The sequence below is a fragment of the Enoplosus armatus genome, chromosome 7 (genome assembly GCF_043641665.1).
Source record: "Enoplosus armatus isolate fEnoArm2 chromosome 7, fEnoArm2.hap1, whole genome shotgun sequence".
NCBI classification, from domain to species: Eukaryota; Metazoa; Chordata; class Actinopteri; order Centrarchiformes; family Enoplosidae; genus Enoplosus; species Enoplosus armatus.
Window position 1 is genome coordinate 15,077,772 of NC_092186.1, and position 21,154 is coordinate 15,098,925.

At 38.7% G+C, this 21,154-nt stretch overlaps 2 protein-coding genes across 2 annotated transcripts; one reads left to right on the top strand and one right to left on the bottom strand.

Moving 5' to 3' along the window:
- The first annotated feature begins 904 nt into the window (after window positions 1–904).
- On the top strand, window positions 905–8,763 carry alkal1 (ALK and LTK ligand 1). Its single transcript, XM_070909617.1, has 5 exons — window positions 905–1,175; window positions 3,564–3,617; window positions 4,193–4,276; window positions 5,879–5,952; window positions 8,632–8,763. Exons 1-4 carry the CDS (start codon window positions 905–907, stop codon window positions 5,941–5,943), a joined length of 474 nt encoding a protein of 157 aa, XP_070765718.1. The 3' UTR covers window positions 5,944–5,952; window positions 8,632–8,763.
- Window positions 8,764–13,817: 5,054 nt separating this feature from the next.
- Window positions 13,818–20,060, bottom strand: mindy4 (MINDY lysine 48 deubiquitinase 4). Its single transcript, XM_070909370.1, has 18 exons — window positions 20,001–20,060; window positions 19,504–19,623; window positions 19,188–19,411; window positions 18,819–19,092; window positions 18,534–18,712; window positions 18,038–18,096; window positions 17,828–17,937; window positions 17,613–17,729; window positions 17,402–17,493; window positions 17,092–17,193; window positions 16,753–16,816; window positions 16,411–16,476; window positions 16,250–16,317; window positions 16,085–16,148; window positions 15,596–15,757; window positions 14,206–14,386; window positions 14,052–14,130; window positions 13,818–13,937 (listed from the first exon to the last, which is right to left on the bottom strand). Exons 1-18 carry the CDS (start codon window positions 20,058–20,060, stop codon window positions 13,889–13,891), a joined length of 2,070 nt encoding a protein of 689 aa, XP_070765471.1. The 3' UTR covers window positions 13,818–13,888.
- Window positions 20,061–21,154: the final 1,094 nt, after the last annotated feature.

Genomic DNA, 21,154 nt, shown 5'->3' on the forward strand with positions numbered 1-21,154 from the left:
CTTGGACATCGGTGAACATCGACACGCTGACAGGTCAGCTAGAAGCTTACAGGCCCACAGATTCTTCTCTTCTCTGCATCCAACATCCAACAAGTTGGTCCATTTGGAAAACTACTTTATTGCGCGCTGTCGCGCCACACTCTTTGTCGTTTATTTTTTCAATAGAAATTTCAGTGGGGCTCTTTTTTGGATGTTAAACCATTACTCTGTCTCGAAAGAGTTATTTTTATTTGCAGTTGAGTAGTCCTATAAAGCTACAAGTAGTGATGTTTTGGTGCGTAAAGGAGGGGCGCATGCCAAAGTGAGCGAATGCCACTGGAAGAAATTGCACCAAAGATGTCAACATTTCTTTACCACCCACTCGAAATCGATTGTATTACCTTCAAGAAGGTGGCTCCTCGTATAAATAGAGACGCATTATTTCAAGAAAGACGGCGGTGAGCACAATCTACTGGCTGTTCTCTCTCTCTCCTGTCGGGACCACAGACAACGCCTGGAAGAATTTGCTGAAAACAACTGTGTCCACTCTCCAGGACATAAGCATCTTTAACTCCTAAACTAGTAAGTCTAAAGTTAGATTGACTACATATGTTTTACCCTTGTATTAAACTAGAAGAAATGCGACTGCTGCGTAAAGTGGATTGCACCAGAACATTTCTGACAATTAATTCCACTTTTAGAGGCTATGCATGTTACCTCTGACGCAATTGTTTTTGAGTCATTTTGGGAATGTGAAGGGTCTCAAATGGCAAGCAATGCTGATACATCTGTTGGAGTTAAGCATGATGCAAAGTGTACTTCTATCTTTTTGGTTGTTAGAATCACAAAAATAGTTGAATGACTAGAAACCATGTAACCCCTGTGTGACAAAACTTATTTACTTATGTTTTCAGACAGTGAAGTCATGCAGGTGGAGAGGAAATGGCACATACTGTTGACTATCTTCTTTCTGCTCATCACCTCGGGCCAGTGTATGGACAGCAAGGATGTCAAGCAGAAAGAAAGAAGGACCCTGTTGGATCTAATCTTACAGGTTATCAGAGACAGCCAGCAACGAGACAAACCCGTCTCCAGGCGCTGTAGCAGTGGACTCTTCACTTCAGCCCAAGACATGAAGTTCTCCTCCCGTGAAAAGCCTTTCTATGTTCCTAGGCTGGATAACAGTAGACTCATAGGTAAGCTGATAAGATTTATTTTTAGGTCCTGATGATGAAAGCATAATCCCCATTTTACTGTGGGAGACAGCTGTCATTGGTCTGGTCTGTGCTGTACACCTTATTTAGTTTAACTGAATGGAACTTGGTGTATACATGTTAATTCAAGATGTATGGAAAAGAAATTAGGTTTGCCTGTTCATGAAAGGTAACAGTATGCTTAACAGACAGGGTACAGTGTCCAGATCTTTCTGTCCTCAACTCAATTTAAAGTGGCTATATAATGCATGGACAAAAGGGTTATATCACATTTATCAACTTGGTGTTCTTCTTTCTAAGAGAAGAAGAGAGAGAGCTTTTCACCTCATGCCTTGGACAAACAGTGTTGCTCCCTCATTCAAACTTTGATTGATTGACAGACGGAGACGTGGATAGGTACGATGAATTCATGTAGGAGGAGCATCGTCATGCCAAACTTGTGAATGATTCATTCAGTATGATTCATTGTGGAATCTTAAACATGAACGATGACCACCCTGCACGCACACAAACACACTATGACGTGCCAGAAAGCATCTCCAATCGGGAGCGTCTCCACAAGACATATCAGACAGAGCAGAGAAATCTCTGAAGAAGAATAGCATTGGCTGTGCTGTGTCACATTCATGTAATTTACAGCGCCACATCAAAGTCACTGTTACTCAAACACTCTGTTTGACTGTAATTATGGAACGAGGTGACTATATAAAGACTGCATTTCATTTATCTGTATAAAACAGTCCAGGCCACGTTACTGATTTGTGTTTCTTAATCTTACCTAAACAAATTGAATTTAAACAGATGTTGAGCTTTTTCTGAGGTCTCTGTCAAGTGATAATGTGCATGTTGCAGCTCTGCCTTTACTGGCTTAAATAAAGCAATATGTCCAGGCTGGAATTAAGCCATTTAATTCAATCTTTGATACATATCTCTTCAATTATCTGCGATCCAAGACAGCAAGTTTCTCCAAGTCAGACTGTAATGAAGAAAATGTACCCAGAAAATGATTTAATGTACAGTAACTGTTTTTTATTGGTGCGACAGGCAAAGTTAACTTGGACTGTAGTCTATGCCTGTGCCTCATTGGTATGTGCAGTGGGAATAAAATGTGTTGTTTATCTGCAATTTCAGATTCTCCCTACCTTCACTATCAATTAGATCATGTTTTAGAGACATTGCACAGGCACCATAAAGCTCAAAGTCTTGGCCCCAGCTTATGCAATTGGAAAAGTACCTTTCTCAGACCACTGACTGGATGGAATTTATCTTTTGAGGATATTAAAAGCAGCATATTAGCAACTGGTGCGTGTGACACTACCAAAGATCCATGGTCACGCAAGGATAGATGTTTTGAACACAATGAGGAGGAAGGAGAAACATCTGTAAACCCACTGATGTGTTCACCCTCTAGTTGTCTCCATGTATTCCTCAAAAGCCACAGCTGTGTCATCAGAGTGACAGCTATGGTACGACAGACATGATATAAGGGAACACGTTTATTTCACAAGCTGTTTTATCTGTTACGGTTTCTCTTTTCATATGTATGGCACAAGAAATAGACTGGCAGCTTCAGTTTTTTGTATTTTATTCTTGTTGACATGTATTTATTAATGCCCAGGAAATACAGTACACAGGTACAGTACAAACCATAGTAGCTGACTTTGTGTAATGCAGGCAGCCATTTTCACTCATCACATCTGGGTTTTGGCTTGATGGCACAGTTGGCTCTTACATGTCCATTACTCTTTTTAGAATAGTAAAACATGGTGTGTTTTATCCTTTTAATTAGTGTGGATAGAGTGGTTTGTTTTGGCTTTACTACACTATATCTGGACTTGTATTTAAATGCATCTAAATCATCATCCTAATTCATCCTCCCCCTGCAGTTACATGCAGTTACAGTATTGCATGTTCCTGGGCCTGGGGGCTAATGCAATGTTAGCCCAGTAACTACTAGTATGGACTTATTCTGATGAGCATTAAACTCCAATACAATAATCTCTTTAGCCTGTTAGCGTGGCTAATGTGTTATCAGGCACCTGCATGTGTTGCCTGCATGGGCATTGAGTAGAAAGGGGGGTACTTGATGCCCTTAATCCTATCTAGACCTTATGAAATGCCCCCATACACCAGATCTCCATAGAGAATAATGGTAAGGTATAGATTAATTAATTACAGAGTGCAGTAAAATAATTGTAATAACCAAAATTATCAAGGATATTAATCATGAATAATAATCATGCAGCTTCATATATTTTTACCTTAAAGTGGTGATATTGAGACATTTCCTGCATGATCACTGTGTAACCTTTGGCAAATGCTCAGTTGTTATAAAATGATTGACAAGCTAACAGTGATTTTCTTTTCCAGAAATTGTTCCTAGAGATGTAAACATGAAGGGCAAATTCATTCAGCATTTCACAGGTAAGAAAATTGCCGTCAAAGACAGCATCATGAGTGCAAAGTTTCACCCTTGATTGCACTTGCATCTGCTGTTCTTTCCAAACATTGCAAAACTGTTTTATCTGGAAACATCTTTCAGAGCATAGTTGGCACTTTTCCCATGCAACTTTTGGCTGGAAATTCTCAGTTTGCCCCTTTTTGAGAAAATTCATTCCTGTAAGCCAACATACAGTAAGTCATAGAAAGCTTCGTGAACACTGGCACTGCTGTGGGTCAGAAGAGGGTTGCCTGGCTTAGCTGTAGGGCAGCAGTGCAGAGAAATAGCACATGGTCTGAAGCCGACAGAATTAAGTTGAAGGCAGTATGAGGTTAAGCTGATTATTTGTCTCAGGACCTATGAGTAGACTTCATTATTGGTGTGAAAAAGTATAAAAGGTGATTATAATTAAAGACTCAGTTCCTCTGTTCACTAAGTCCAGTTGAACCTTGACTCTTTAACCATGTCTGTGATAGAGCGCTGTTCACTTTCACTGTGTGATTTGTCTTTTTTCCTTGAAATCTTTTTCATTTTGCCTGATAAGACCTTTTCCATTAAGCAGGACCAGTCAAGTTCTCGTCGGAGTGCAGAACACACTTTCATAGACTTTATCACAACACAAGGGATTGCTCAAGACCAGCATGTACGTATGCCTTTTTCCTCTCATGTTGCTCTTTTTACAATGTGCTCAATGTCTGTTTTGCCATCCTTTATCTTCACAAGTATTACTACACTTTTAAGCCCCCCGAAAGTCTATGTTTTCAATCAGCTTCTCGCTGTGAGTGATTTGTTCCCACATGAACAAACAATTTGCCAAAGTTGGAACAGTTGCCACATCAATCAAACCTGATCACACCACACCCACACAGTCCCAATGAAGCAGAGTGTTAAACTAATAAAGTTAACTTTGATTGTTAAACATTTAGTCATGAATACTATAGAGAAATACTTACAATTCAGGCTTTAACATAGCCTTCAATCATGGAGAAGCATTGAGATTTGCAGAGTTTTAGTTTATGTGAACATGGCTGGTTCCAATTCTGTGCAGGGTCTGACAAGCTGTAACTTCATATAAATAAACTGAATAAAACAAACTTCATATAAATGCCTCTTTTAAATGGATATGGATAATGGATCAATGGCAAAATAATGTATAGAGCATTATTTTATATTTCATATATATATATATATATATATATATTTCTGTGATTTGCACGCAGTTAAACCAAAGAATGATGTTCCTTTCTCAGATTGTTTAATTTGAATAGATTTTAAGTATTTCATAATAAAAAATCAAAGATTAGCAAAATAATGTTTATTTCCTTTTTCTCAACCTTGTTAATCAGCTTAGATTTATTCTGCGACCCCTTGAAGGGTCCTGAACCCCTGATATACAGTAGAAGCACCCAAAGCTATAACCACAATTTGCAAACTGAAGGATCAATCCTTCCCTTTAAGGTGATGACGTCAAGCAGACAACGGAGAATGATTGCAGACGATGCTCCTTGTCGCAGATGGACTAGTTAGGCTTTCCTTTGTTGTGGACAGAGTGAATAAGAGAAAGACGCCTCTCTGTGCTGCCTTTTGCATCTGTGATGCTGTCAAGTGAGCATCAAGTCAGACTTTAAGCCACGAATAAATCCTGTTGTGATATACAGTCGGTAGTTTAGTTTAAGCCAGACAGGGAGACAAATACAGATGGCAACTGGGTCATAATCAGTCTGTTGGATTGGGATGACGCAGAGTATTGTTGACTGCAACATTTACGGTTAATTTCTCATGCTAGTGTTCCTGATGATGATATTAGAAAACATGAGCGATTGTGTACTTTAAATGCCGAGCTGCTCTGTTAAAGGAACATTACAACTTTAAATACTCCGTCAGGAATTAGCATATTGCGACACCTCTGACGTCAGTACTGCCTCTTGTGTCTTTTTTACTGATATGAACATTTTTTTCTTTCACTTTGATTGACACTATTATATTTTGAGTACTATTTAATACATGCTGTGGTTAAAGGACCTGCAGTACATGAGTACTTTTAAAACACTGGGGCATGTGCAGAGTTGAAAATGCCTGTATTACAGTTTATAACAGAATTTAAAACTTTAAAAGTTTGTTTTCCTGTCATGTGGTTCCAATGTTCAAGAATCCAGCTATTTAGAGAGGAAAATTATATTTTGGAGCTTCAATTACAAGGTTGATATGATGTTAACATGTTCATGACCTTTTTCTGTTTTTTCAGATTACAAAAGATGTGCAAGATTGCTAACACGATTAGCAATGAGTCCACTCTGCATGCAATCGTAGATACTGCATGTGAGTAAAAGCGTTTTTGCTCTTCTTGTTTGGGGTTCGTTCTGTTGTGTGTACACGATTACTGTTGTCAACATCCTTTAATGGGCCAAAGTAAAGATAGTTAACTAAGATATATATTAGTTTTGTGTGTATTAATTCACATCACTTTCTCTCAGTGTGACATGGAGGAATTTGTTTGTTTCTTGTGGTCAGATTTATTCAAATGTGTCTGATGTGAAACTAAAGAAAACTGATGCTCATATAATCAGAAACACATCTGTAGTGCATCTGTTCAACATTTGTATGCTTTAAGAATATAGTGTTTCTTGGTGTTGGACACGCTGAAATACTTTCTTGTCTCTTATGTATTTAATCTTAATTTAACAGTTTTTTAAGGTTAGGGCTGGTTGGCTGAAGTTGCACACAAATCTATTTCAACATTTAAATAAATCTTTTTGAGCAAATGTGGCAAATGAGCACGCAATGTGGTCAGAAACTGTAGCCCCAGTGTCTCCTGCATCCGGCTGCAAGAACATCATGGTACATCTAAGAATTTGGGAAGAACCTTTCAGTGATACTACTTGTATGTCACTCTCGATAATTTATGTATATTGTTTATGTTATATGTTGTTTAGTGCAATAATGTATGCTCAGTTAAATACTGCTGTTCCTCTTCCTGGACAAAATGCCCTATGAGTAATAGTTTGCATGGTGTGCAAACGTAACCATGGTAACTGTTTAGGGCTGCAACTAATGATTAATTTGATCATGGATTACGCTGTTGATTATTTATTTATTTTTACTTTTTAGTTATTTGTTTTTCAGTTACATTACACTGAACAAAATCCACAACAAAACAACAAGTATAAACCTAAATATAAAAGGGGGCGCGCTACTCTCTCTTTACAACCTTTGATCCATCCTTTTCAGACCAGAACATTTAGAACATTGTATGCAGTCCATCCCAGCATCGTCCATGGGTCCCTGCTTTAGTCCTTAGATAATGAGTCAGTTTTTCCATGGAGTGTATTTACTGTATGATGTCCAGCCACTGTCCTGGTCTTGGAGGGTCACATTTCAACCAGCTCCTTGTGATGACTTGCATAATACATGCAAGTATCAGGATTTTGAAGAGATAGATGTCCTTTTGAATTATGTCACCGGGTATCAGTCCCAGGTGCCACAATCCAGGGGTCCCTGGGAATCTCATAGCATAAAATCTCCTTGAGAATCTGAATAACCCGTCCCAGAATGTTTGTATTTTTATACATAACCAAAACAAATGTGAGTGATTGACTGTCTCCAGCATCACTGCTGTTGATTGTTTTTAGGATTAATCGTTTAGTCTGTAAAATTTCAGAAAATGGTGAAAAGTTTTGATCACAGTTTCGATCACAGATGGAGTCTTCAGATGTCTTGTTTAGTCTGACCAACAGCTCAAAACTCAAAGATGTTCAGTTTGAAATGATATAAAACAGAGAAAAGCAGAACATCCTCACATTGGAGAAGCTGGAACCAGAGACTGTTGAGCATATTTTCCCCAAAAAATGTCTTCAATGATTAATCAATTTATTTTTTATTTTTTGTTGATTGACTAATTGATTAATCAACTCTATCTATATCAACTGTATAACCCCAGCTCTTGGTAAGGCTGTTGTCATTCCTGAATGGGTGTTCTGTCAATGTTAATAGTGTCTTTATACAATAAATATGTATATAAGTATTAAATACATATTTAGTAAATGTCTTGTCCTGGCTCCACTGTACCAGGGTTTTGAAAAATTGCATTAGAAATGTCTTCTAGTGAGAAGTCACTCACAATGCCGGGCCATCTTTTGATCAAATAAGCAACACTCCTGCAGATCTTTATATAAACATTATACATATTTGTAGGTGGATTTAAAACACAACATTTTCACATAAGTAATGCACAGTCTAACGGAAAATTAAGAAACTAGATGAACAAATCAGGGTGGTCTTCTTATAAATGAGTTGTTATTGCTAGAAACACTTCTACATGCTTCTTAAGCTAACCTTAAACACACTAAACCTAAACATAGCCATTCTCAAGACAAAGGTAGGACTCAGACTACCGTCAGTGGAGTAATTTTGGACACAGTCATAGTCATCCCTTTGTTAAGGTGATCTTCGATGACAGAAGGTCTGATGCGTTCACTGCCGTCTAGTCCTAAATCCAACATTGGTAAAAGCATGTGCTCTCAGTGAATAAGCAATTAGGTCTAGCTGGTGAGTGATTGCCGCCAGAGAGTGGCCATTTCAGTTCATTTAGTTTTTCGTGGTATAGGACTTCTGGTGATTATCAAATTGAAGAGGCTGACACATCTTCAGGTATTCAGTTTCTCAAGTGGATCAGATAATAAGATCCTGTCTGCACTGTTCTGAGAAATCTGACAAATGTATATCACATTTTGAAGGTGTAGCCTATTAAGTGATTCATTATTTAGTCATCTTGATCATTTTTGAATGAGCTTAGACATAACATCGAGGAATGCCAGTAATGGCAGGCCAGTAATGACCCTCATTAGAAGCTGACAACACGACTTCCTCAGAAAGGCCGAGATGTCAAGATTTGTCTTCCCCAATACTGGACAGAAGACATGTTCTCTAAAATACAGCTTTACAGCATGCAGGAACTGAAGATGTTTAACTCTAATCATTTTTTTTATTATCTAATTTCAGGTCCCCAAATAATGGAAGAGAGATCAATGTGTTGCCAAGGAAGTGCCTTCAAATCCACAGCAGTCATATGAACATTGTTGTTTTTATAGTGTTTCTATTTTTGTTGTTCTTTGTTGTCATTACTGAAAATGCTGATGGACATTGTTGGTTGATTTTCAATGGGTTTGCTTTTTATTTACCTGTATGTACCATATATTTGTAAGGAAACATTAATTTAATATTAAATACACCTATTTATTGAAAGGGTATGTATATAATAATTTCACATTCAAAGTCCGATTATTTTGGTTATAAAAGTTATATCTATTGACAGGAAGCTTTTCTCTTTTTTTTTCTTCATTATATATGAATTCCTCTTCCAGTATTGGTCTGAAAGATTTGTCATGCTCCGTCGTTGTCTTCATTACATTTTATTTGGCACTTGAGTGATTGCTGACAATGAGAACGTGTGGAATGACACTGGTGATAATGCACTGCAGCATTGAACAATAAAGAATATTGAAGCACAGCATATTTTGACATTATTTGAGATGATGGGAATGAGGGAAAATATGAAGAGGATTCAGAGTTGGATCAGCCCTGCAGAGGCAGGCGGTGTGATGGGTGTGACAGCAAATCAGGCTCAAGGGATTGGACTACTTATTACTGGAAAAAATGCAAAGTGTGTGCAGCCTTTGAATGACAACACAACATTCATCCCAGTCTTGTCCTCATGTCATTTCAGCACTGAACACAACTGGATTTCATTACGTACTTGCTGCAGTGGGAATACTTTTTTCTTCTCTCTCTCTGACTCAAACATTTCTGGTTCATTTGTCAGCACCTTACTGGTGCAGTCTCCTCTGTCCCTGCTCATCTGCGCAGGTGTTACCATTATTGAATTCCCTCCTCTAACTGGAGTTTGTTGCAAAATGTCTGGCAGGTTTTTGTGTTTGTCTCTGGCAATTGCACACTCAATCATAGCTGTCAGATATCTTGGACTCAACAGGATGTTGAGCAATTCAAGCTCAACAGAACCAAATATACTTTGGATAAGACCAGCAAAAGCTTAGCAAACTCCTTAAGTAATCACATGTGCAAGGCATTATACATGTTTGCAGTTTGCTATGGAGATTATCTAACTGTAGCTGTATTTTAATGTACATTGATAATCCTAGTTTTATCTCCTTCAAGTTTTATTGCCTTTTGGAAAGCTTGGCAAATTGCTTTGGCAAAATTTTCATGTACAGTTGATAAATGCAGTTTAAGCAGCTATTCTTTCAAACAAACTCGTTCCCGATCATCATAATCCAATGAATGAAGTGTGTCTGATATTACGGGCTTGAAGCCTCAGCCCGCTTGTTACATGTTTGAGTAAACTGGCTGAAATCTGACACACAGCGAAGATACAGTTAGGTCCAGGTCTTCGTGCCAGACAAGAAAAGTGTTTATTTCTCTCAAAGAATCCTGCTTGTTTGCTGTAAGCTTCGTAAATGGAAAACAGCAAACACTGTGTATGAGCATTAAAACAAGCAAAGCTGTGATTTCCTCACAGTGACTTTCTAATTGTAGATAAAGGCATCAGAGCTGCCATTTAATGAAACTCGTCTTGGGAGGTTTAAATTACCTACCCTTACTGTAGCAAAGTGCTACAAAGTCCTGACAAAACAAACAGGATGCAACATTCTTCTTCTTGTCATGTTGTATCATCGTGTACTGAGATGTGTGCCTGGGGAATAGTTACAGTGATTGTCTGCTGTTTTTATTAGGGTAGTGAAATAAATATCGAGCCATGCACACGTAGGGATGCTGATAGACATGGTTCTGAAGAAAACATACGCTAAGCCAAAGATTACAACAGCTCAGTTCTCACGCCAGCATGTCTCTACAGACTCAGCAGGAACAGTTTGTTACAATGAATCATACATTATTCAACAAAGTTTGGCTTGTTGTGAGATCATTAAAAAATCATCCACAGAAGCCGTCAGTTCAAAAGGTTGTGCACTGAAATTGCATTGAAAGGATGTGTTTTCTTTGGATGTACGGATCCTATCAGTGTGATTGTGATCTCAATACATGCAATGTGTTTCTAATTTGATATGAGATGCCTGAAGTGGCTATAAAATGGACGATTGCATGTCTTCCACAAACCACAGATTCTTCAGGAGCAGGAGAGTCCAGCTAAGGAATGTATGCTCCATCAAATTACTTAATATTGTCAAACCTGCAAAACTAAGTTCCTTCTCTCTGGCATATTGTGTCATGATTACCTGGGACAATTAATGGAAAGGGGTGATGTTTTCTGCCGGAGCTATAAAAGGATTAGGCAGCTAAAAATAAAGCCTGCACCTCATGGGGATGCACAGGGGATCCCTTTCCCTCCGGGTGGGCAGGGCAGGGACACCGGATCCTAATCTGAGGAGGATATCACTTATCTGGAGACAAACAGCACAGATTAGGAGAGGAGACAGAAGATGCATTGGGGACAGCATGTGGGAGGGCTCTAACACAATTACACACAAGCACCAAATCCCTCCTCTGATACCTCTGAGAAATGCTGGTGCGATAAATAGTAAATAGAGACCAAAGCCGGGCCATTTCCTTCCTGTCAGACTGCACCCTGCTGCACCAAAGCTCAGCAGCAGAGAGAAGAAATACCTTAATGTTTTAACTACGGGCTAGTCACCTCCAGCTGCACTGTTGTGTTCTTTGAAGCAGGACTTGATTTGGACTAACACCAGTCTTGCAGCACACTTTGAAACTATTAAGCAAATCGCAGTTCTGAGTTGATACCAGCTCTCCAAGTAGCTGCATTGTCCCGATTCTTGTCTTTAATTGACATTGAAATCATTCACACATTTGTAATTTGATTAGCCCTTTGGCACTTACTAAAATATTTCACGTGGCAACTACTCAGGGAAGATTATGACTAGCATATTACCTAAAACCTAAACATGGCTCCGTATGACGTATATCAAACTCCCCCCATCTGCAGACGAATTTTGTGGCAAAAGTAAACACTTTAATCCAATTTCTTAGACCCCAAGGCCTCATTCAAGCAAACCACCTTATTTATAGTGACTGCAGTAGCCTTGATGGCTGTAAAATTGTTATACAGGGTTCATTGATTCACTCCATCTCTCATGATTAATTCATGGCTCTTCCAATGTCTTTTGTAGAGTGCATAAATCCTTACATGAGTCACCAATAATATACATTCTGATAATACAGCCTCCATTAGGAATTTGACGCTTGAAAGACGAATGAATTGTCATCATCACAGTGAGCTCTTCTCTAGCATTTCCATTGCACCAAAATGGAAATGTCATGGACATGAGTGTCTTTGACAGATTTAATACAAAAAGCAGCTTGTATTGTTCCACTGTGTGCTGTTGCCAAGACGGTTTGGACATGTGTTGACCCCCGCATTGCATTTCCATGATACTAAATGGACTCGTCCACGTTGCACAAGACAGTTTGATGGAAAGTGAGTTGCTGCAGCTCTGTCTGTGCGCCAGCTGCAGTGTCTTTGATCCCATGTGCTGGAGGTGTTGGCACAGGTCTCCCTGCCACCCCCTCTGCATGCCCCACACTGTGTGTGCTCTGACGCCTACCATGGCTAATACTAAACACACTGATTAACTGCAAGGCATCTTTCAGCTGAATCTGTTTTTTCACCCTGACATGTGACATAGTTAAGAGTTAATTCACAATTAGCTTCGAGTTTGCTTTCTTTATTTGGAAAAATGTTTAAGAATTACATAAATGTAAATTTATCAAATTAGTTAAAAAAAAAAAATGCCTCAAATGCACAAAGCCGCAAATAAAGAAAGTATTTGTTATGGAAGTGAATTGTACAATTGCTTCTAGTAATTTATATATTGGTCTATTCATCATTCAATAATTCACACTTTAACTGAATATTAACAAATAGCTACTGAAAACTGGTGCCTTGTTTCCATTTGACAGGCAGTTCAACAGCTTTTAAAAGCAGATTTGCTGAAGACACAGTGAGCATATAAAATTTACACAAGTTGCAATGTTAACACCACCCTCATGCATCAAGTAATCTGTAATGTCAGTACAGATACATTGTTTTCTACTAGTTGTAGTGTTTTATTTAGGATTTATTTTCCTTTTGAATAGATACAATTTTTGTTTGTGCAAATTGAAAATAACATGTTTGCAGAAGCCCTGCATGTTCTATTGTGGACGGCTTTGTGATCTTTTCTCAACAATATACAGTATAACTGTAAGTTCCACAACTGTAGTATTGCAGTATTTTTTTCTATTTGGATGGCAGCTACAGGTAGCTTCATGAAAAAAGGTACACAAATATGCTTCTGCTTAACGACAGAAGTGGTTTATGGAGCCACGGTGATGGAGAGAAACAAGAAAGACACAAAACAACCATCAGTGTGGAGACAGTTGAGGTATTGAATGATTTTATTTTCTGTTCCAGATGAGAGGTCTGTCACAAGTGAAAATTCATCAAGGAAGTTATTAGCAACTTAGTACAATATTCACTCTCTTTGACACACACACACGTCTGAATGTATTTAATCTAATCTCTTTACAACAAATCAGAATTAATATTGAACCAATGAAAACAAATATAGTACAACCTCACAGATTATCTCATTTAAAGTGTGCACATGTAATGAAAGGCAAGTTGATTTTTGGCCATTTCAAAACCTAAAACTAATACTAATACAGATCTGTTATAATGGTGAAATCAACACTTAGATGTTTTTGTCATTTTTCAACTGTTTTCTTGATTAAAATATCCCATTCATTTCATTTATAAAGAATAACAATCTGTTATATCAGTATGTAAAAAGGCCGCTGTGGTGTTTACATATTACCAGCAACAAAAGTATGAGTTTCCTTCCAAACTTTTATATCTGCTTATTGCTAAACCTTTCAAAAAACAAAGTAATTGCATTCATTCAAATATAATTTTGCAGGCAAGAAGTGACACTTTATGGCTGATATGATGTATCCCAGTTTGGGTCTGAACCCTTCAAGTTGCACATACATTGTATGATACATAACATCCAGGCCATCATGTCATGTAAACAAATGGCAGAACAACACTGTGTCTCACTATGAAGAGAAAACAATGGTAATGCTAAAATATGTGGATAATGTATGAAGAAAACTTAACTTAACTTAATATGATGGAAACTTGTGTAAAAAGATCTGTATTGGATGCAAAATATATATATTGGTTAATGGTCCTTGCCATAATTAAAATAACATCAAACCATGCGATCAGTCAGAGAATAGGCTCTGTGTCATTCCAATTGACAAATGCATCTTTCCACCTGAAAATTAAAAAACAAACAAACATTTGAACGCCCCTTGATTAACAGCAATAAACTTCAACATACTTTATGGCTGTTTTCAGGTTCTGCAGACATTACTGTGCATGTCCTTACCTTGTTCGAATACAGTGCTCCAGTGGAGGAATGAGATCAGTGTCGACGTCTTGACAGCTCAGGGCCGATTTGCCAACAGCTAAAAATACAAACACTCAATTAACATACTTACAGTTAGTGCAACAGCAAAATAGTAATACGTGATGCTACATACAGACAGTGAGGCGGATCTCCTCCTGTTGATTGGCTAGTCCATCATAATAGTAGAGGTCAAACTCCAGACCATTGTCCTGATTGGTCAACAGCTCCCTCTGCAGGCCGAAAAGCACGCTGAAGTGGCTTTCACTGCACACCACCCAGATGGGGTAACGGGGGGTCTTCAGGTAAGCTCCTACCTTAGATAGAAGAAAGTAGAACACAACATAGCCAAGTAGTCTATTACATAACAGGACTTTGAAATTGAAGCAGCTAAATGGAATTAAGTCATCATGAATTTTATTATTTTAACATATTAAAAAGACACAATCTGAGCTGTCAGCAACATCAAATTCCAGCTACCAGGGTGAGAGAGGAGTAAATCACTGTTATGGTATTTGTTTATGCATGCTTCCTGGTACATTTAGAAGTAGACGCACAGTTTTACAGGGTGTAAAAGTAACAGGATTTTGATTAGAATAATACATTTTGGACATGTATTGATATTTACCGTTTATGTTAATGATGTGCAGAAAAATGTGAAATATATTTTGCATTTCTTTTCTGCAAGGTCTTTGCTGAAAAGAGTATTATGAAAAAAACTACAGTATAAAGTCTGTCATTAAAGTTTGTATAAAGTTCATAGCACTACTTCTTCTCTACTTTACATTTAGTACCTGGTTTCTCTAAGTTAGTGCAGGTTTTATTGTCATTTAGAAAGGAACTTTGGGCCTTTTTTCATTTCCAATTGAATAAAACCTTCAATACTCAATAATTAGAAATGTCAGGGGAAAATCTGCAATTAATCACTGTTTCTTGGGAGCAAGAGTCTTACATCAGCTTTAACACACCACGTTCCTCATCAAAACACATCCACATGTCCATGATGTGATCATTTACCTACTAGCTACATTTCACTTCACCAGAGGTCTTATAAAGCAGTGTGTAGGATCCATACTAAAAGTGCAAAGGCTGATCATTGATTTAAAATTTGTGTTGGCTTATGTCTTTCCAAATTGAACGGTGCTTATGGAATAGTTATGGTTCAATACAAGCGCAAGTACAAATACCACTGCTGGTTTGAATGTTTATGATAACATGGATCTGTAATTAACATTTGATATTAATGAAATTAAATGTGCTGCTGCTTCACATGTGTTTATGTGAACTACTTTGAAGTAAACATTTTCAAGCAGTGTATGTGTTGTTAACTATCATATAAATCCTGTAATAGTCTTACGAGCATTCTTTGCTTTGATTGTGGGCACATCTGTGCTGCTGACGGCACAGATGTGCCCATAATTGCAGTAAAGAATGCCCCCTGAGGTCTAGTGTTTTCACTTGAATCTGATTAATATCTGGTCTGTCAGTGGCGGGTGACCAGAGAGTCAGCCAGCAATGTCCCTCACCTTACAGATGTTATAATGTTCAAACAAGGACAGCAGGCCAACGTCACAGTGGCCTTTGACTCCCTTGAGTAGAGTCATGTTGCCATTGCCTGAGTCCAACTCCATGTCATTGTCAAAGACATTAGAAACTGCTCTGCCGCAGAGCAACAGGTTGACCAGCTCCTGGTGAACACAAACATGAAGAAGCAATCTTAGTAACCACAATAGATTTTGTGTATGCAGCAGTAACAGTAAGTATTATTGCTTACTGTCTGTGTTGTGTGTTACACCGAGATCCTTTTGTTGTACCGTCAACATACTCTCAGTCCTGCATGCACTTGTGTTACTTCACAGCATTTTGCTTTGATTTTTCTGTGACAAGAATTTTCAGGTGCTGATTGGAGAGTTGCTTGTTCACTCATTGAGCTGACATGGCTTTGAGGCAGCATTTCAATAAATATTTACTATGAAAGCACTTATGTCCCTAAACCAATGTCATCAAGACCAAACCTGAGTGCAGTAGCCATGGGCTCCGATGAGCGTGGTGGTGGGCACGTCCATATCCTCTCTTACTCTAACGAAAAAATAAAAAGACAGCACAATAAGGGTGACGTAAAAGTGATTTTTATGCTGCACATCTTGTTCAGTCATAGAGCTAGAAAAGGCATGACATACTTTTCAATGGATCGAGAGAGAACAGCAGATATGGTCAGCAGTATGCATCCTAACACCCCAGTCTCAAACTGTGGAAAAAAGACAGATTGGAGCAAAAAGGTTGGCTTTTGTACATTTGACAGGTAAAACTAAACTGAGGAAGTAGATATTGAGTCTCTCGCCTGTTCAATATGCTGCTCCAGAAGCAACTGCAGGTCCGTGATGTTATCCACAGTGAAACATGTTATCTAAAACAAAAGGTGGTTATAAGACATCCACAGCAGTGCAAATCACAGCCTTCTTATAAATTAGATATCAACAGTACACACAGTAGCAAGACTGCTACAATTAAGATTTTAAGTAAAAAGTAAATTTTTACCAAATTGGTAGTATTGACACAGCCACACGTCGTTTATTACACTTTTCTATTAATTCAAAATAAAATCTTAATTCCATTTGGTCAACTTGAGTGTAACTTTACTACCCAGATTTCAGCAGATGTGTATGCAGTGGCATCTATTTACCTTTTCAAGCACTCCTTCAGATTTGTAGTGTCCAGTTGGGGTGAAATGATTTCTCCCTGAATTTCTGTTTTAAAAAATAGAGGTAAAAAAATGTACACAAACTGTTTAAATAGATGCTGCACCTGAAACAACACATTTATCAGGCAAATCTGAGATCTGATAGCAGATATTATCGCAGCATCTGTAGTGCATGTTGCTCCTATGACATTGACATACTGAACCATCCTGACCCTCAACATCTAAGCCAGGTATTCACATGCATTCGGCCTACTTAAATACTGATAATGAGGTTCTGTGTGTTGGTAAACGTCTGGATGTGGAGGATTAGGTGGACCTTACATTGCAATTGTGGCTTGATTTTCCTCACCAGCCCTCCACAGGATTTCAGACACAGCTAAAACAAGACACTTTCTTCTGGTAATGTTGGAAGGTCTTATCCTCCTGAGAACAAAGTGGCATTTGTGAGAAAAGCAGGTGGTCTGGGGGTAATAATACAGTTAATACCACAATGCAAAGGTCAATACTTAACAGTGCCTACAAAGCCTGCCTTGATGTGAATTAATGGCTGTAAAAAGGATCCAAGTGATTGCAATAGGGCACAAAGAGGTTAATGTTAAGAGCCAAAGCTCTGCATTGAAGGATAACGTACTGAAGGCCCGTATCACTGCTTCTGATGTTTTCAAACAGCAGTTTCTTTACAACAAAGGCTTGGATGGATGCCAGAACTCCACAAGGACCACCCTAGAAAATAAATACACACAGTGCATTATTATAATAATTATTATTTATTTATCATATTATTATTATAAATCAGTTTTCTGAATGAATTAATTTTAGCAGGACGGCACAGTTAAGACTACCTTTTTCTGCACAATTCCGTATCTCAGGTCATGCGTTTCTGAGAATGTGAAACCCTGATTCCTCCACTCAACACTGAAACAATTTAGGCTGGAACCAAGAAGAACCGCTTTCAATTCCTGGAGAAAAACAAAAACAGAAAACAAACAGAAAATCAAAGGCAACCGCAGAAACTATCCCCAGCGTTTCTAAAGAAATACTGGCATAGATCACCAACCATGGCAGTGTGTTGGTTCATCGGGTGGCCGGCATAGCCATGCTCTGTGATGGTTCTCTGAAAGGACACTTTGGAGAGTTCTTGCAGATCGTCATCATCCTCAATGTCATCTGGAAATTGATTAACGCACCATCAGCTTTGAAAAATACAAGGCAACAAATCAAAAGTCAATGGAGGCTGCGTCTTTTTCTATACACACACAGTACTTACTTAAAACCATCTCAGATACATCCAAATCAGCCACATTTGGCCTGGTCAAAGACTTTACTCTAAGAAACAGACACAGTGTACATAAGTGTTTGAACAAAACTCAGTAGAAAAATCATTCCAACATAAAACTAGAGCAGAGAGAACTCCCGCATACTGCCCTTTTACTTTATTAGAGATACGTTTCAGTTCTTACACCTTCATCAGGTAAAACTGAGGAACAAAGAATGTGATGGTGGGATGTGCCTTCTGATTCAAGTATTGGCTAAATGCATACAGACTGTGGTGCCTGATTGGATTCACCTGAGGAGGTGTTGGCTATATCTGTCTGCAATGTTCTCTGTTCCTCAGTTTTACCTGATGAAGGTCTAAGGACCGACACGTTGTAGCTCTAATAAAGTTTATTGCAAGTAAAAGGACAGCCTTTACAGTCAACAATATAAAACTGTAAAGAACGTTGCCACAGACACACTACCATTAGCAGCTTATGGCTAATTACTTTTTAGTCTTCAGTAGGTTGTGTCGCACTGAACTGATTTCAGTTAGGCCACTTTCTAAGCTTTTTTGAGGTAAGCCAGTCACTAAAAGTCCATCCGTAGGCTGTCTGTGTTCTTCTTCTTTTCTGAGCAGCGGCTGGGCCATGTCTTGCCTTCGATTCTGCCTTTTTTTGTTTGATTCCTAAAAGAAAAAACATCAGTAATGGAACAGAGTATGTGATAAATATGAGTAATATGACGAATATGGGATCAACATGTTTTTAAGAGGTGCATCAGAGGTTCAGTACCTGAGGTGTGCTAGCTATTGGTCCAGCCATCATGCCGCGTCTAATTCGATTAGTTTTGCTCCTTTGGGTGCTCTCTGTGACGGCAGTCTTTTTTTCTGGTTCTCTTCTGATGAAGCTCTCGTTGTCCTGGAGGGAAGCCCCCAGTGGCTGCCCTTTTTGGTTTTCTGAGTCATAAGCCCAGAAACCTGTTTGATTAGGACTGGACAGTCTGTCTGTCTCAGGCGATAATGACGACTGTTTATGCTGAGAGGGGCAGATTTCTTCTATATCAGACCTGTGAGAGACATAAATCCCATAGAAGTTCAAACCAATTTTCAAAAAGTAAAAACAGCACAAAATAATGTATCAAAAATGTCACTTGTGAAATACCTTGATATGATATGTTTTCTATTAACAAAAGCTGTTGTGCTATCCTCTGTCTTTGTGTCATTCATCACTGTTGGTGTTACTGCAGGAGAATTATCAGTGGAGCAGGTAGTTTGAGCAGACAGCAGGGGATCACTGTCATTGCTGGTGATCTTGTCATTCTTAAGTCCCTTGATGTGATGCTTTACAATAATCTCCAATAATGTTTTCAGGGGGGAGTTCTGAACCTGAAATGACAGATAAATCAGCTACAGACTTTGTTTATTGTTTTTAATGTTATCCACTTGCACAGCAGCCAACCTCCAGCTGCAGGACTGACCTTGTTTTTTCTATAGAGACCCTCCATGTTGAGAATCTGCCTCAAGAGTGATCTGTTGTTGATACTGGCCTCTGTGCGTGGATGCTCCTCATCCATACAGGCAATCGTCCTCTTGAGTCCCTGCGCAGCAACACAATGTGTTGCATGGTATTCCGTAACCTGACAGAACTAGGAACTGTAGCGATATTGACGCTAAAAAAGTTACATAGCCACGTTTTGGTGGCTAAATACTAACGTTCACAGTTACACGGGGTCACAAATGAAAAGTCAGCTGTGACAGCAGAAAGTGGTTTCAGAGTCGCATCACTAACGTTAGTGGCACATAATGTGACGAATCACAGATTTCGGTGCAACACCCGAATAAACTAAACTCTTTACCATTGCTGGACAGGGGCCAACGCTAGCTAGCTAGCTAGCTCCGTTGCCGGTTTGCAGTAAAGGGCAGCAATGAGTGCAGCACTGAGACCGTTAACTAGCATTAACGTCAGCTAACTTACCTTTCGACTCAGGTATTCCCGTACAAGGGACGAAGAAACCTCTTCAACTGAAACGGCCATGATGATGGAGACGCTTACCGAACAACAGTTCACCGGTGTGATGGCCTTCTTCTAACATAGATAGTCGAGAAGAAGCTGTTCTGGCGATAGGCTTTAGAGCACCAAAACAAGGCTGTGGGATGTGCTGCGCCACACCAAATGTGCTAGAGATTGGTGAACTGTTGTTCGGTAATGAGCGTTTCCATGGCGATGTTAGCTGCTCCGCTTTCACACAAACTATATAGTAAGTGAATTAGTTACACAAATATGGCGGCATATTGTTTTGATAATGAAAACGTTCACCCGGCGCAAGTTGATGTCGTTGCCTGCCCAACGCACGCGCAATAGTGCTTAGTTTACGGCTGTATCCAGTGGGTCCCAACCTAGGGGTCTGGATATATAAAAGGGGTCACAAGATATATTTAAGGGGTCGCGACAGGATAGAAAAGTACAAAGTGTATTTATTTGAAAACGTTTCTCAAAAAGACATTGTTTATGGACTCGTCATGGACAATAACAAAGATGACTTTCTGGTTAATGGCATTCTTATTCTTGGAAAATGTTGTACAAATCCAGGTACATGAAGGTGAAACCTGGGTTTAGTGTGTTTCATAATGAGTTTCTTTCTTATATGAAAGCTCTTAAGGTCATGAAAAATAAAAATGCAATGGAACTTCTCAGCATAATTGAAGAATATAGTTAATTTTAAATTATTTTATTCCTTTTATATTTTAATACTATTTCAATCTCTTGACTGTCTTGATTTGTCTTTTTTGTGTCTTCTCTTGATCCTGGTACGCATATGAAACCTATGAGGAGCATGCTCTTAGAGAGAGAATTTGCTGTTGGGCCCCAACTGATACCACCCAATATGTACTCTGTTCTCACCACATTTAGAGCAACAAGTACTCTTATGCAGGAATAATACTTAATTTGTGTTACTTTGTGGCATTTGATTAAATTACCAAAACCAATTGACATCTGGGACATCTGCTATGCCCAGTTGGTAATCCAGTCTTGATGAGGAGGGGTCACAAGTAAAAAATGTCTTTGTTTTAAGGGGTCACTGGGAACCACTTTACAATGTTTGTGGCTATATATCTGTTTACGTGTGA

Bases quoted from the DNA above. Each gene is read 5' to 3' on its own strand.
- alkal1 (XM_070909617.1), top strand. From the start codon at position 905: ATGCAGGTGGAGAGGAAATGGCACATACTGTTGACTATCTTCTTTCTG. The intron at 1,176-3,563 runs GTAAGCTGATAA...TTTCTTTTCCAG, and splicing joins GGATAACAGTAGACTCATAG to AAATTGTTCCTAGAGATGTA. The intron at 4,277-5,878 runs GTACGTATGCCT...CTGTTTTTTCAG, and splicing joins GGATTGCTCAAGACCAGCAT to ATTACAAAAGATGTGCAAGA.
- mindy4 (XM_070909370.1), bottom strand. From the start codon at position 20,060: ATGGCCGTTTCAGTTGAAGAGGTTTCTTCGTCCCTTGTACGGGAATAC. The intron at 18,713-18,818 runs GTACTGAACCTC...TTTTTCTTTTAG, and splicing joins CAATAGCTAGCACACCTCAG to GAATCAAACAAAAAAAGGCA. The intron at 14,131-14,205 runs GTATGTAGCATC...TTGTATTTTTAG, and splicing joins GGAGATCCGCCTCACTGTCT to CTGTTGGCAAATCGGCCCTG.